The sequence below is a fragment of the Salvia splendens genome, chromosome 5 (assembly GCF_004379255.2).
Source record: "Salvia splendens isolate huo1 chromosome 5, SspV2, whole genome shotgun sequence".
Classification (NCBI taxonomy): domain Eukaryota; kingdom Viridiplantae; phylum Streptophyta; class Magnoliopsida; order Lamiales; family Lamiaceae; genus Salvia; species Salvia splendens.
In genome coordinates, this window is record NC_056036.1 from 4,996,618 (window position 1) to 5,013,482 (window position 16,865).

The 16,865-nt window shown below is 37.9% G+C and overlaps 2 protein-coding genes across 3 annotated transcripts; one reads left to right on the forward strand and one right to left on the reverse strand.

Moving 5' to 3' along the window:
* Nucleotides 1-871: 871 nt before the first annotated feature.
* LOC121802340 (DEAD-box ATP-dependent RNA helicase 31-like) lies at nt 872-5,750 on the forward strand. 2 transcript variants are annotated; one of them, XM_042201995.1, is made up of 11 exons: nt 872-953; nt 1,048-1,803; nt 2,318-2,424; nt 2,762-2,817; nt 3,007-3,231; nt 3,396-3,602; nt 3,670-3,756; nt 3,846-3,941; nt 4,685-4,900; nt 5,001-5,183; nt 5,284-5,750. In XM_042201995.1, exons 2-11 carry the CDS (start codon nt 1,151-1,153, stop codon nt 5,509-5,511), a joined length of 2,058 nt encoding a protein of 685 aa, XP_042057929.1. In that variant the 5' UTR covers nt 872-953; nt 1,048-1,150; the 3' UTR covers nt 5,512-5,750. The 2 variants fall into 2 exon arrangements, with proteins under 2 accessions (XP_042057929.1, XP_042057928.1); XM_042201994.1 differs by having other exon boundaries at nt 877-1,803.
* Nucleotides 5,751-6,129: 379 nt separating this feature from the next.
* Nucleotides 6,130-13,760, reverse strand: LOC121804381. Its single transcript, XM_042203891.1, has 9 exons — nt 12,855-13,760; nt 11,933-12,121; nt 11,263-11,355; nt 10,963-11,145; nt 10,772-10,874; nt 10,502-10,687; nt 7,567-10,007; nt 6,740-7,338; nt 6,130-6,504 (listed from the first exon to the last, which is right to left on the reverse strand). The coding sequence occupies exons 1-9, from the start codon at nt 13,080-13,082 to the stop codon at nt 6,492-6,494; spliced, it is 4,035 nt and encodes a 1,344-aa protein (XP_042059825.1). The 5' UTR covers nt 13,083-13,760; the 3' UTR covers nt 6,130-6,491.
* Between the last annotated feature and the right edge of the window lie 3,105 nt (nt 13,761-16,865).

Genomic DNA, 16,865 nt, shown 5'->3' on the forward strand with positions numbered 1-16,865 from the left:
ACACTCTACCAAAGGCAAAAATGTTATGCTTTTACTTATATAGCCTTGCCCTTGACTCTTGAGATTCCATTTGTAATGCACTTTTCCAAATTGGACCATTACAAAGTTTGAACATGTCTATTAAGAGATACTACTAGTATAGTTTTTGTAAGTACTTAAAAGGGATTCAACTTGTTTCCATTTGTTAAGGCACTTTTTCTCGAGTTAAATCACTTAAAAATGATAATTTAAAATAGGTTTCGGACAAAAGTAATCAATTTACAAAATATATAAGATATCACAATGAGAAATGATATTAAATTAGAGTTCTATTTGTCCCAATCAAATGCGAGTTTAATGTTTAGCCGCACAACTGTACGCAACTTGAGACGGGGACAACTATATTTTTCAACCCAACTAAATATTTGAAAATATAATTATATAAAATAAACTTATCTTAAAAATAATAAATTATAGTCAATTTTATAATTATGGCAGGTGTTTTATTTCAATCACTCCAATACTGTCGGAGTTGGAAATTTTGAATCATCTAATAGAACTGCATAAATTTAGTTTCATTAAAAAAACATCTTTTTGTTTTATCATTCGACTTTTCCTTAATTATTTTTCCAATTGGATACACATTAATTTTAAAAAACACTAACATATCTTGGAAAAATAGAAAGCCATAAAAAATAAAATTATCGAAGTAGTTACTATACTACTCCCTTTTTTTAAGTTTAATAAAATTATAGAAGCCCATAAACTGAGAAACAGGCATATTTCCTATAGTATTGGCCCAGGCCAAAACAACACTCATGCTCAGTTAAACGACGTCGTTTAATAAATTGCTCCTTAAACGCTTAAACCCTAATTCTTCAATCATTCAGATTTGGGTATGGCTTAAACCCTATCTCGGTTCATATCACCCCGAAATCATTTGCAGATTCACAATCCACCCCTCTCACCAGCACGTAATTTCATATCATGACATCCAGAATTGCCCCATTACAACCCATTTTTTTCGATGTTTTTTCCCTCACAAGCTGCAGTATCATTTTTTTTCAGGTTCGAAAATTTGCAGAGGAGATTGCTGTTAGCTCCGGTTCAAGCTATTAGGCCGGTCCCACTCGGAAATATCAGAATCTCAACTCATTCGTACGGGGAGAGGATGAGTTCAGGCATGGGGCAGGATGGTGGTGATGGTAAGGGGAGCGGAAGAGGTCGAGCTAGAAAGAGAAGAAGAGAGGTTGAATTTGATAAAGATTCTGACTTCAGTGGTAGACGAGGTGGTGGAGGGCGCTCTGGTGGTAGGGGTGGTGGGAGAGGTGATTCGGGTAGATTTATCAGGGGTGGCGGTGGTTCGTTTAGAGGGAGAGGTGGGGGGCGTGTTTCGCGTGGTGGTAGTACGTATGTTGGGAGCGGCGAGGGGCGTGAAACTAGTAAATTTAGTAGGGGTGGTGGTAGTTCGTATGGTGGCAGAGGTGGGGGAGAGTGGAAAGAGAAGGGACCGAGTGGGAGAGGTTCAGGAATGACATACGAAAATAGAGGGGGAAGAAGTGGTGATCAGGGTAGTTCGGTGAAGAAAGGGGCAGGGAGAAGGATGAAAAGACAAGGGTTTGTTGTTACAGATGACGAGGCTGTGGGGGAAAGTGATAAGGGGTATACAAATTTTAAGGAATTAATTGATAACGATGAAGCAGATGATGATGAATATGAGGAGGTGGAGGACGAAGAAGTGGAAGTGGTAAGAGCCGAACTCGAGAAAGGAATCATTCATAAAAGCTCACTCCAAAGTAGTGATTCACACCTTAGTGAAAGCAGGTGAATTTTATAGCCTCCCAGGTGTACATACTCATTTCATATGTCCGATGATCTTTTTTGAGAATTGGAATTGGGAACACAGTAATTTGATGTAAATAAGTATATAATGCCTGTACCAGTTAGAACTGTAGTGTAGCTGTTCTAATGTATACTGAGCATGGATCATGTAAAAAAATGTTGTTAGATGGGAAATTTGAATCACATAGGATAGTGTTGTGTAAGTAAATTTGAGTTAATAGTGATTCATTGTATAGAGATCCCACAAGCTTAGTTGCTTATCTTTAGGAATTCTGAAATGTAATGGAAACGGGGTGGGCATCGAGATGAGCATCAGTTGGAGGTTAAAATGCAGGATCATGGAATAGCAATATCTTGGTTTTCTCAAAATAGTTAGCATAAGAATATTTCCTAAGAGCCTTGCATTAACTTTATCACTTTTTATGTAGTGTCTGTAGATTTTTGATGATATGTACATATTCTTGTACTAACAGTTTTGAATCGGTATGCTCCACAGGTTCGATAAATGTCCCATATCACCCTTATCACTTAAAGGAATCAAAGATGCTGGTTATGAAAGGATGACTCTGGTGCAAGAGGCAACTCTTCCTATCATTCTGAAAGGTAGAAAAAGCTTCAGAAGTTACTTTGTTGTGATTCTGACATGCACTGGAAGCACCCACAGACTGAAACTCTGTTCTTTGAGAAACAGAAGGGTTGCCTATTCTGTTTACATATATAATTTTCAAGTTGAAACCCAAGCAAGGATAGTCTCATGCTTGATGTGATACTTCATTTAGGAAAATTATTCTAATTACAACTATTTTGTGGTTTTAGCAGATATATGTGCATACTCATATTGCAGATTTAAGAACATAGAGCACTATACAGTTTATAGGTTGGCCGTTGTATCATATTCTATTATTTTTGTTGCGAATCTCTAATGGTGACCTGTTTCTAGGTAAGGATGTCCTGGCCAAGGCAAGAACTGGCACAGGGAAAACTGTAGCTTTTTTGGTAAATAGTTTTGGCTTTTCATTCCAGTTTCTCTATAATTATGATAGTGATTTTAAAAAGTGATTTTGATGTTCATTTTCATTGGTATATATAAAGTTCAGTATGATGATATCGAATTTAAAGTTTTAAACTTTCATTTTATAGTGCTGGTAGATGATGATTAAATTTTCCCAATTCTTATGATTGCAGCTCCCTGCAATTGAAATCATAGCAAAATTACCTCCTTCTGATCGTGATAAAAAAAGATCCCCAATATACGTGCTTGTTATATGCCCAACCAGAGAACTTGCTACTCAGGCTGCTGCTGAGGCCAACAAATTGTTGAAGTACCATTCTTCTATTGGTGTTCAAGTTGTCATTGGAGGTACCCGGTTAGGTATGGAGCAAAAAAAGATGCAAGTCAATGCATGCCAGGTAATTATATATGTTACGATGTGCTTTATCCTCTGGTTTAATTATTATGGTTTTAATATTATATGAACGCGTTGGTCTTTAAGAGGTCATGTAATGCATGAGAGATGATAAGGTTCTGATCTAGCTAGGTCTGGCTCAATCAACTTTTCTGTTTTAAAATGCAGATACTCGTGGCAACACCTGGAAGGCTAAGGGATCATGTAGAGAATACAGCCGGATTCGCAACTCGACTGATGGGAGTTAAAGTCTTGGTCCTTGACGAAGCCGATCATTTATTAGACATGGGATTCCGCAAAGAAATAGAGAAAATAATAGCTGCTGTACCAAAACAGCGACAGACACTTCTATTTTCTGCAACAGTTCCCCAAGCGGTAATATTTATCGTTGACCATGTGATACCTTGTGAATTGGAGAATTCTGAACTTATTCGCACTGCAGGTTCGTCAAATCTGCCATGTTGCCCTAAAACAGGATCATGAAAACATAAACACAGTAGAGGAAGGAAGTGCAGATACACATTCACAGGTTTGTTGTTGTGAGCTATTCTTCTCACCGTTATCTGTGATTTTTCATAATGCAGAGTGGTGATGATTATTAACGTCCAACCTTTTCAGGTCAGGCAGACATACCTGATTGCTCCTTTGGACAAACACTTTTCGCTTCTTTACACCATGCTAAAAGGGCATATTGCAGATGATGTTAACTACAAGGTAGCCATTTTCATTAGTCATCCTTAATCTGCTTTAAGTACTACTGAAATCACATTAGCAATTATAAGACGAGCATAAAAATGGAGTGTGACAGTTTAGGGGAATTCTTTGGAGGTCCAATTGTTAAAGAAAAATCACTTCCGCATCAAATAGAATAACTCTAGAATCCTTATGAGACGGAGATGTCTGACAACTCTAAGAAAATGGATTGTGTGGAATAGCATCTATTTGTATCTGTCCACAGCATCTGTTTGTATCTCTGTGATTGGTGTGCTCATTATAGATACAATGACTGCAAGAGAAAACTAGTCGAGATGTGTATTAGATGAAGATTACAAGATGTTTTGCTTAGTAAGATGGTAGGCATGCCATTTTCAAACCGAGTAAGCTCATTTGTCACATTTGAAGCCAAATACTCCCCCAGTCCCACTATAAGCGAGGCGTATTCCTTTTTGTTTCGTCCCAATCCCATTATAAGTGAGACATTTCATTTTATGGCAAATAAGCAACACTCTATCTTTCTCTTACTTTACCCTCTCTCCTACTTTTTCTCTCTACTTATTTTCTCACTCGTACTTTATTCTCTTTTCATTTAACCACTAAACACCACTACCTAAAAATCCGTGCCCAAAAGAAATGTGTCACATGTAATTGGAAAGAGGGAGTAGCTTTTTTTTGTAATTCCATGTGAATCCATGGAAAATATTATGTGTTTGTATGATCCATCCTTTCCTATGCAACAGGTTATTGTTTTTTGCACAACTGCAATGATGACCAAGCTTGTTGCTGAGCTTCTCAACAAGCTTAACATGAATGTCAGGGAGATACATTCTCGAAAACCTCAAAGTTACCGGACGAAAGTCTCGGATGAGTTTAGGAAGTCATCTGGTCTTATTCTCGTAACATCTGATGTGTCTGCACGTGGTGTTGATTATCCTGACGTGACCCTTGTTATACAGGTTATTCATTACTCGATCCTGGTTCTTCAGATATAATCTTTGGTTACCATTATTTATGTGTATGATCATTAAAGGACTGATTTGTCATTGCTCTGTTTAGATTGGTATTCCGGCGGATAAACAGCAGTATATCCACAGATTGGGTCGAACGGGCCGAAAAGGAAAAGAAGGGGAAGGTGTGTTGTTATTGGCACCTTGGGAAGAGTTTTTCTTGAACACTATCAAAGATTTAACTATATCAAAGGCAATTGAACCATTTGTAGATTCAGATGCTACGAAAAGGGTAAATAAACCAACTATTGCATAAATTTTATGTTGCTTTTTAAAACAAAAATTTCTAACTGAAGATAGAACAAGTACTAAAAATAACATTTATGTCGCAGGTCGAACGCGCTGTATCCCAGGTCGTAATAAAGAGCAAAGAATCAGCATACCAGGCATGGCTCGGGTACTACAACTCAAACAAAATTATTGGCCGAAACAAATCTAGACTCGTGGAGCTCGCAAACGAGTTTAGTCGAAGCATGTGTCTCGACACCCCTCCGGCCATTCCGAAGCAAGTCCTCGGAAAGATGGGTCTGAAGAACATACCTGGATTAAGGTCCAAGTAGATAATGAGAGATGAATTCTCATTTTACATTTTAAGTTTTATTAGTAGAATTTTAAGGAGACCGACCACCTACAACCTCAATTTTTGTGTCAAAACTTATGAGTTATATTGGTAACAATTATAGGATGTCATAAAATGTAACTTTGACCTCATTAGGAAATTTCTAGTCCATTTCTTTGTAGAGAAACATTTCTGAATGCTTATTCTTTCGAGGAAATTATACAAAAATATTTGATTAAATTTGAGCTTCATATTTTGTGTCGATTTACTAAGCAAAACAAGAAACTGCCCAAGAAAGAGGAATTCATCTGCGCTGAGATTTGGGATGAGCAAAAACTCGTACACCTAATATCAAACCAAACCAAATTGAATTTTGAAATTTGGTTCGATTTTTCAATTTGGTTCATTTTTAATTTTTAGAAGACTTCGATTTTTTTTATTCGGTTTGGATATATAAAAAACGAATTAAACCAGATGCTCACCCGTAGCTAAGATGGGAATTAAGGGAAAATGTCATCCAAAATTTAATGCTCTATTTGATACTGTAATGCATATGAAGCTGATGCAAGATGTCATGATTAAAAACCTTATGACAAAATCTAAGGGAAGATAACAAAAATTTCGTCTGTAAATGGAACACTAATTCCAGATCACTGGTATATGAAATTATAGTGTGTTAGGCTATGACAGAAGATCACAACATAGGAAAAAAGTCTTGGCAACTAGAACTCCAGTTTCCAGGTTTCCAAATTGGCCAGGGTCAGAATTGGCTAGCTATTCTACATACAAGAACCACGTCAGGAGAGACGAGGGCCATTATCGAGACATGAGGTACAGGCCGAGCTGCATTCTGTAGCCGAGCAAAAATGGGGCAGCTGTACCCTTTCCAGCCATTACTGTCAGTCCCAAAGTTAGAATGAGGAATATCAGTCTCATCCTTCAACATACGATGCTCCTTAAAGACCGATGTAGCTGGGCATATTATCGAACCCTCCTGTTAGGAGAGAGAAGATTCATAACCCCAATACAACATAGTGCAGTAAAATTTATGAATCAACGCAAAATCTTACTCCACTTGTTAACAATGTAAAGTGGCATTTCTCAGTTAGTGGTAAGTGTTTTAACCATCCCCACTTATATGGAATAATAGATGTTATTTTGCTTGTTTAGCAGTGATTCAAACCCGTATGCTTCTGGACTTAAATAACACCAAAAACTATGCAGCATACCTATGATGGTTTGGTGAAGATGGTTGATCTGGCGAGGAACAGTGTGCAGAGCTCCCATGCACTCTACGGTCCTCAGATGATCTGGCTCGAGTTCCATCATCTAGCTGGGATTGCTCATTTACATCGGGTAAGCCCGGCTGACCAAGAGAGCCAAACTCAAGCTGTTCGTTATTAGAAACATAGGCAGCATCATGATCATATGGATACAGCATCATGACTGGAGGAACCGAAGGTCCATCTGAAACTCCATTAGGATTCATGGCTGCCAAAGGGTAAATGTTATATGCTCCATTCTGAGGACCATCTTGACCAAAATTTGAGCGCAAAGGACCATTCTGAGACTGGTAAGACGGGACTGAGTTATGCCTGTAGGAGTTCCAAGCACGGTCAGCTCGACCCTCCCCATGAGAGAAACGTTCAGGCCGAGAGTTTGCTTTCTCAGTCTGGTTTCTGCCATGACTACGCGTAGCAGCCCTTGATTTTGAGTTAGCATTCCAGTTCACCTCTCTGTCACTGAAGCTATCATTTCTGTCATTTCTGTCATGGTTATAGTTCCCCCTTCTGCTGCCTGACGAGTGCCGTTCCCTATTCAAAACCTTCTGAAACAATGAGAACATAAACTGTTAAAATACTATACAGAATGGGAAGTACTAAAACATAGAACATGACTAGGGTAACTCTTGGCCAAAGAAAAATTATCCAGCAAGCCAAACAAAGGACTGAAAATAGTACCTACAATCATAATATTAATTCCTGTAATGATAGCACATATTCAGTGAAAATTCTAAGCGATGAAGAAAATTAGAATCACAAGAAGTGGTTTTTACATGATTAGGCAAGTATGTTCCAGTCCCACTACGATATCTTGGCACATCATCCATATAGCTTTGATATATATTGGGATGTCGCCCAGAAACCGACTGGAGGGGAGCAACGGGAACCATATGGTGGCCATAATTCGTCATAAGCTGAGAGAACAGGTTTGCATTGGTCGAAAGCGGTCTACCTGGACTATCGTGTGGAAGTCGACCATGTACAAACGCAGGTGGAACCATGATAGGTGAAGGAAATACAGAAGGCCCTTGGTACCGAGGATTCTGACAGACCCTTCCGAATTGTAAGCTTTGCCAGTGACTAACAAAGTCACTATTAAGAATATCAGCCTTCCGATCTTTGGATGTCTCATTAGTTGACATTCCTAGTGAAGAACTTGAGGAATGCAACTCCTCTGATTGACCAAATCCCTTAGGATTAAAGTTCATTACAGATTCACTATCATTTACAGTCCCATGACCTCCAAATTGGCCACTTAATGCATTCGGTGTACCTGCTTCAGGTGCATTGTTATAAAGTGGAAGCATTGCAAGGAAAGGGATTGGTGGACCGGTTGGATAGAATGCAATTACCCCAGAATTCTCACCCATTCTATGCCTTGAGCCTGGACCTATTAGTACTGGGGCAAAGGGCATCACTGAGTCTGATCCACTAGTCTGAGCAACCTCAAAGTCGAGCATATGGTGCCTAGGAACATGCGAATGCACATCTGGCTCAGAACCAGGGTTTCTTTCAATGATTTCAGTCCCCAAATTTACTAGTGAAGCCTGTTCCTGGTCATGATCTGTGTCATTTGACACGTGATCAGACATAACTTTACCTTTTCCATGGCTGATAGTTATATCTGTCGTAACTTTCTTCCCCCTTTTCTCTTTCGACGATTTAGGTGCCTTCACCGATGATGATCCATCCCAGGAGCTCTCTGAAGAAGTTCTACTTCTCAAAGAATTACTATGAGCAGCTGATGAGAACCTTGAATTGCCTGATTTTTCTTCTGGGTGAACCTCACTAGCATTAATATCCTTGTCCAGAGAACTATCAATATTATCCCTTACTACTCCACATTTCTCCCTCAGATGCCTTTGCTGAGCTCTCGCACTGCTTGAGGCAGTTACTCGAGATTGTGGAGGAATATACTTTAAACCAGATGGTGATAATGATGGTTTTTCGTCAGTTTGGAGGGTGTCTACATTTCCATTCTCAAGATCATACCTACAAGAGGATCTAGAATCTTGCTCCTGCCAAAAATCATTATTGCCCTCTCCAGAGTCCATACGACCAAAATTCTCATTAATTCTGTCTATTGACTCTTCAGGTGGATTGAGTCCAATGCCGGGGAAATATTGAGTCATTTGGGGCGATACCAAACTGCGAGGAAATTGTAAGTGTGAGAATGATGGGTCCATCAGAGGGATATTTACAGGGACAAATCCTGGAAAATTCTGTTGAGTGTACCCCATAGAAGCAATTAAGGATGGAGGGATAGAGTAAGGTAGATGACCCGTCGTCAAATTAAGTGGAACTTGAACTTGACTAAGTGGAACTTGAACTTGACCATTGAACCCTTGAAGTGAAGCAGACACCATCATATTCACAATATCTTGATCTTCCGGGTGCATCAGCTGTGTCCCAGAGGTGGTTGAAAATTCTTCACCTAAGTCATAGCTATTTGAAACATGATTGGAGTCGGCAGCATCAAGACTTTGATGCGATCTTGCCACTGTATCTACAACTGAAGTATGATAGCTGTGGCTAACCAAAGTCTCTGGTATAAGATCCTTCCTCCAATAACCAGAATCCAACCTAGAATGTGTAGCACGAGCATCTGTAGCTTCACCATGTCTGCTACATTGTACTTGTGATGAGACATCACTATAGTTATCAGTCAGTTCAGGACTGGAGTGTGTTCGAACAAAAAGAGGTCTTCCCTCGGTGTCATTTACCGAGTGATCTGCACTCAGATCTCTCTGGATCTTATCATTAGGTACAGGCTGATCAGGGACAGTATCTCTTCCAATTTGATCAGTGACATGCAAGTTGTTCAAATTGAATTGACTTTTTAAGCTGTGTGAGCGAGAAGCTGAAGACAGTTCACTTGTCATGGGCAACATTCTATAAGAGTTCTCACCAAGTTGATAGGGAACACCTTGAGTCTGAGTGCCCCGAACCTCTACCATATGAGTATTGGAGCTTTCTTTTACCTTCTTCCCATTATTGGAATTCTGAACCTCATGAGGGCTATCTTGAGTGGACAATCTCAAGCGCCATGAGTCAACTCCTGGTGCATCAGGGCGATGACCACTTCCATGTCTCTCCCACGTGTTCATAAAGAACTGATTGACTTCAAAATTTAAGTTTTCTTTCGGGCAGTCAAGCAACCGTGCCAGTCTTTTAGCTCCAAAAGCAAATGCACTTCGTATACGGAAAAAATTTCCTGGACACAGATAACATAATAACATTCCCAAGAATTTAGAACGAGATCAGGAAACAAATATCAATACACTGCCCACTGTTACAGGCCATCATTGTGCAATGAAAGAAGTTAAGAGATAAGTATTAAATATGGCCCACGTTAAAGCAAATTATACATAACATTCCCCGCTCCAATAAACCCAATGAGAAAAGAAATTTTGTATCAGAAAACTGATTTATATGAAAAAGTACTCTGATCTAGTAGATCTAGCAGCTTACACTTATAAAGAATAAAATCAAATCATCCAGCAGAATTTCTTATGTATCAGGTACAGCTCCCTTGGGTAAAGGTTACAAACAGATTCAACCTTGGCCAAAGGAAATATTACTAGAAAGATATTTTTAAGTATCATGTTCTTTGCAACTGCAATGGTCACACATTCCAAACTCGCTGTACCCTATGTTTCAACACCTCGTCGCGAAAAACAAATATTAACCTAACTACTTCATACTTACCTTTACTAACACTTCGTCCAAGGTTGTTGCTCACTCTTAAAGGATCAATAACATTAAAATGCTTGGAAGAGAATTTCTGTCCATTACTTTCCTGGCCACCAGGGAAAACAGCATACACAGAGCTACAAGCTTCAAGAAACAACTTGCTAAGTAGCAACTCCCGACTATCCTTCCTAGGAGGTTGTACTACAAGCAAACAAAGACAGCATATCAAGGAAAGAAACTGCATATAAGCATTAATTATAAACAAAAAACAATTTTTTTTAATACCAGTTACGTCAGGTAGGCAATTAATAGCTACAGGTCCCCATAAGCTAACACAAAAGTTCTCCCAGTCAAAATTGCTAAAGAACTCCAGAAAACGATACAGGACCTGCAAAGTTTTACGTAAGTGCTCAGGAGAACAATTGACAAAGAAAACAATCCGCGCGGGCTACGGACAAACAAAAGAAATAAGTCACCTCAAGTGGTCCATGAAAGGAATTGTTGAACACATGAAAGATGTAAAGAACTAAAGTCTCCAGGGCATAAGTAGATATGAGTCCATGATGAGCACCCAATATGCGGCTTTCATAATAGCACCATGCCTTGATCAATATAATACTACGCTTGAACAGATGATTCTGACTTATCAGATTATCGATCTACGAAACCAAACATGGAATAATGTGGTGTGAGACAACAAGTTATTTGCCTTGATTCATAAATGGCACTATAACTTATGCTGTGAAAATTCTGTTAGTAAATAGGAAAATACGTACTTCGTCAAGGAAGCAGAGTGTACATAAGCCACTAACTTGATTAAAAGATATGTCCACCACAATGTTTTCGACAAGACATTTAATTATCTTTACCTGAGAATAAGAGAAATAAAACAAAAGGTTATTTATCAGTGCAAAGTAGCACTAACTTAAGACAACATTGACATGAAATCCTTCATCACAATATCATAATCCATAACCAGCTCCATCTTGATAAACCTACTACACTGAGATAACATTCATCATCGTCATAGGCCATGTATTAAATTGGTGCATCTCAGGTCAATGCAAAGTTTATACCTATTAACTGCTCATACGGCACACTGCATTATATAAATGGTGACAGGTCCCCAACAACAAAGGAAGAGTGAATCAAGAACTTTGGATGCACCACAAAGATCACAAGACCATCCAGGAAAGTTTAGATAATCAATCCCCAACCCCCAAATCAATGTGTGTGGCGCTGCTCCTCCATTACATGTGTGATAAAGGCGTTCAAACATAACAAGCAATATTTGGATATTTAGAAAGAACTAGAAAAGATATCCAAACGAGACAAAACTTAAATATTCTTATAATTTGTTTTAGATAAGGGAAAGAAATTAATTATCAAAAGCAGAGACAAAAAATAAAATGTCAAAAGTATATAGGGATAAGAAAGAGAGCATACTTCAGCTTGAATATATTGAACCTCCTTCACACGAAACTCGGCATTTTCATTCTTTTCCTCTCTCTCCAGAATATCCTTAACCAGATTGGCCCAAGTATCCTTCAAATTCTGATTCTGAGTGAAAGCAGTCAGATCGATGTCTCCATCAGGCAGATACGTCTTCAAGGGGACAGAACCAAATGTGCACACCTGTGGAGTAGGCAAAGGGTTAAAAAAAGGCTTAACAAAGCTAAAAATGTCCTTATAGAACATAGGCATTCCGAGAATGATACTATGGAAGAATCATAAAACACACTCCGAGGATGATACTTGTCAGAATCATAAAAAAAAAATCCATTTCACTCGACAGTTTATGGTTCTTGGACACACATAAAAATCACCCTGAGTTTCTGATATCTTATACCCCTCATCTCTATCCATTCAGTATCAGATATTGTTGCTTTTCCCATCTAGAAAAGCCGTTCATTTGAATGATAAGATGAAGTTAGTTTCACCCTGTGCTGTAATTCTACCTGAGCTTATTTTCTTCAGCAGAGAGCCACTCAGCAAGATAACTGATTCATGTTATATATCAGTTGCCTCGTATGATCACCATGGGCTCACTCATACTATATCCTAGTTCCAGAGAACTTGTATCAAATAATATATCAGCAAATACTTGAACCAACACCAACATGAATTTGCAAGTTCACCAGCACTTAATCAGTTTTGTGTAGATAATTGTGCACCAGGAGAAAATACAAACTAGAAAACATTGCAAGATAAAGACTAGCTGCATACAAAACCATTCTGGAAAAGGGTTCCATCATTATATGAACTGAGTATTATGTACCCAATTTTGCAAAAGCAACCTCATTTATAGCACCACTTTAAAATTGAATATAGCAAGACTACAAAAAAGAACTCTGCATATTCCAACAACCTGACATGGGAAGCATGTCATGATGAGCCGCTGCACATAATCTGCAACAGCATTCCTTCGCTCCTCAGATAGCAGGTTGGGTTGAATGCAGGCAATGAGCTCTGCAGTCCGCTTCTCCGCTATCATCCACCGCTCTGTATCCAGGGCACGCATGACGGGCCCTGCCCCAGGTAAGAGCCCATTGGGCAATGGCTCAACTGTCTCTGCCCATCCTTCCTGTTCTCCCATACACTATCACCTTCTCTAAACCAGAACTAATACTTATACCAACAAAACAAGGACCAACAATTTCTTTTCAGATATATATTGCGCCAACCTTACTCAACCCACCAACAAAAATGCAACTTGAAGCAACAAAAACGGACCTTTTCTCCTGCAGAATGCAGAATCTAACCCTAATGTGGAAAGAGAAGCACCAGTAGGCAGTCAACTTTATGATACATATACTGTTAATACTGAGAAAAATTGCAATAAATGGTATGATTAAACAAGAAATTCAATACCGTGCTTCCCCGAAAGATATACTAATACTCAAAGAAACACCCACGACCCAACCCTAAAAGCTAAAAAGGGACAAAAATTGATCAACTAATCTGAAACCAAACCCTAATTGAAACCTGGTTTCTAAAAAATCCAGCAATGCCGAGGATAATTCCAATTACACCAATCAATATTCCTTTCCAGAAAAAAAGGAAGTACAAGATCGTCAATTTATAGAAGACGGATGAAAAATGATTGGGTGTACTAGTTTCTATTCTGGCGAAGTGCGTGAAGTGTGAAAAAATTGGGATTTCTTCAGGAGGAGAGAATGCTGAACCTTATTTGACGTTGTGAGGAATTTGATTTGATTTTTGAGTGTGTGGAACTGGGAGAGCAATTTTTTGGTAAAATGATGACGAACTAAAGATAGAAACAAGAATTAATAATATGATTGGAGCTATGTTATTCCCACATTCGGAAATAGTAAAATAAATTGTGGCAATAAATAACTACTTTTATCAATGATACTCTCTTCATCCCATATTTTATCATTTTCGTTTATCTCACGATAGGAATCTTATTTCATTTTTATCAATAAATGATAAGTAAGTCTCTACAAAACTAATTCACATAAATGTGACTCATATTTCACTAACTTATTCAATTACTATTTTTTACGTTTCTTAAAACCCGTACCTAATATAAATAGGACTCTTATTATAGGACGTGGAAAGTATAATTGACATCTTGATGACAACCTTTATAAAAAGCTCCTTTGATTTAGTGGAGACTTAGTACTACTATAGTAATTTAGAAAAGTTGGGAGAAGCCCTAGTTGTATGAGGACTGAGAGTTTTGCTGCTTTGGGCCTAGCCTTTTAAAATACTAGTATTACACTTTTTTTTATGAGTAATACTCCTATTTATATCTTCACATTTTATTCAATAAGACGGCTTGAGTGGTACCTATATTATGGTTTTTAATTGTGTAAAATTGTATTGTTAGGTATTCTGTTTTCTTTCCTATTAAGGTTGCACCTAAATTTGTGGTTGTGAAATTATCGTTGATACAATAATATTCGACATATGACTTATAGATAAGATATGAATCGTGGTGCTCTCCATTATATTTCATTAAGTAGGTCAATGACAAATGCTACTAAATACTCAATTTAAATGTACACAATACATACTCTTAGAAAAATTTAAAATGATATCATAGTCTAGCAAGTACTCCTACCTTTGATAACAAACTATTATGTTTATTTGTATTTTCAGATCATAACTAGATAATATATTGGAGATCACTTAATGGGGTGTTTGTTTCCTTCTGATTAAAATTATCAGATGAATGAATATTATGTTAGTATTTAAATATACCTTTTAAAACCATATGCTCTTTTAACATTATCAAATGAACTTTAATTATTGGACCATTGCAAAGTTTGGTTCTCGTATAGCTGATGTGTAATTTTTGAGTTTAAAAATCAAGTGTAAAGCTCACACAAGTTTAATAAATTAACTCTAATATTACAACGATACTGCAAGAATACAGCGTCAGCTGTAGTACTACGAGTGTCAAACCACAGGGAGGCGTAGATTATTTAATTCGAAAACAAACAAAAGACAAATTAAAGAGGATTTTTGCTTTGAAGGTTTCGATTTCTAAAAGTTAAAGATAAAATTAAGCTGCAAGTTAACTGAGGAAAGACTAATCAGATGGGAGAAACATGCCACTCCAAGTTGCTCATTAGACTTGAATCATTCTACACCTATATCGAAAGCACATATTTGGGATTAATTAATCAACCTAATCGCGTGCACTGAACATGTTTGCGACGTATAATTCACAGTCAGCTGAACACTTGTTCCATGAATTAACTTTCAACGATATTAAATTCCTGTGGAAGCGCGGGAATAAAATATCATCTACTATAAGAACTTACACAATCCATTGTCAAATTATCCTCTGAACAATTCAAATTCAACAACACATCAATTGATTAGTCCATCCAAGTTCATGTTAAAGAGACGATAAACAAGGATTAAAAAATCTATAACGATAGAGGCCTCTAAAGTGATAGAATCTAACATTAAACACATCAACGATGTCAAAACGTGAATTCAAAGGTACAGATACATTCAAACAAGTCTAAATCACAACTTGGAGCGACATTGAGAGTTTAGCCTAAACACATGATAATAATCATAATTAAAACCGTAGGAAGCATGCTCTCGTTGAGTGAAATAGAGATATGGAGATGGATCGTCGGAATGTTGGTCGAAATTTCTTCCTTCTCTTCTTCCTCCTCTCTTTCTCTCCTTTCTTCTCCAGCCGTCAACTCCCTCTCCCTATTAAAAAACGTCCCCTCAACTCCCTCTCTCTTCTCCTTTTTGTTTTCTTTCTTCTGCCCCTCTTTTCTCAATTCAATTCCCCCTCTTTTTCTGCCAAACCGTGTCTCTCTCTCCTTGGGAAAGGAAACTGCCGTATGAAACTGCCAAAAAACCGTCATTTCACACTCTCTCTCACGAAACTGCAATATACATAACATTCACCCGGCCGGGTGAATTATTGGGCATAAAATACACCCGGACGGGTGGCCAATTTTGAGGACTTGCTGGAAGTTTCGTATTCTGCACATCATACCCGGCCGGGTGAATTATTAGGCATAAAATACACCCGGCCGGGTGGCTAATTTTGAGAGCTTTCTGGACAGCTTTTTCACAATCTGAGCTTCATTCTTTGTTTCACCATTTATTCCTCTTCCTACACCACAAAACATACTTTTGCAAGCATCAAATTATATAAATCATGTAAAGTTAGGGGAATAAAAATGTACAATTTGATTCAAATCAAATACCCCCAAACTTATTTGCTTGCTCGTCCTCGAGCAAGATCACAATAAACACAAAACTTTAAAGCTCAGCTCACAAAAGTTGTTCCAAAAGTTTTCATAAGAGTGAATCACGTAGAGTCATGAATGACAAGATCTAAACCCCCAACAATTCCACTCAAGATTTCCCACTCTCATGAACCATCACTTATCAACCTAGAACTTCAAGTCATGGTGCATTTCAAAGTAAGTCCAAACATGTGATCATACGACTCAAACCGTCATCATTGACTCGTCAAGCATTACTTACCACATAGACTCGCGGATTTCAAATCAAACTTTATTAACTCTACCAAGTTATTTACAAAACATCCACAAGCATCAACAATAAGGTCCAAGGTCTTAATTCGAGGTTGTAATGAGGCTAGGGATGAGGTAGGATAAATATGGATAGTGAGCTCAAAGGCTACACATTTGAGTGCCAAATTCTTCATTCCTACAACTTCCTTCCAAAGATTAATCAACGAAAAAATTTACAACCAAACTCGAACTCCCCCAAACTTGAGATCTATTCTAGACAAGATTACTTCAAACAAATACAGAAGCTCTATCTTTATTCCATCAAACTTTTTTTTTTTTTTGATAAAGACCTCGACTTTTGCAAATTTGGAGGTCGTCTTATTCTTTCTTTTTGTTTC

Coding starts and splice junctions, on each gene's coding strand:
- LOC121802340 (XM_042201994.1), top strand. CDS start 1,007: ATGTTTTTTCCCTCACAAGCTGCAGTATCATTTTTTTTCAGGTTCGAA. Junction 2,425..2,761: donor TCTTCCTATCATTCTGAAAG/GTAGAAAAAGCT, acceptor ACCTGTTTCTAG/GTAAGGATGTCCTGGCCAAG. Junction 5,184..5,283: donor ATTCAGATGCTACGAAAAGG/GTAAATAAACCA, acceptor TTTATGTCGCAG/GTCGAACGCGCTGTATCCCA.
- LOC121804381 (XM_042203891.1), bottom strand. CDS start 13,082: ATGGGAGAACAGGAAGGATGGGCAGAGACAGTTGAGCCATTGCCCAAT. Junction 12,122..12,854: donor TGACATGCTTCCCATGTCAG/GTTGTTGGAATA, acceptor CCTACTCCACAG/GTGTGCACATTTGGTTCTGT. Junction 7,339..7,566: donor GAACATACTTGCCTAATCAT/GTAAAAACCACT, acceptor TCATTGTTTCAG/AAGGTTTTGAATAGGGAACG.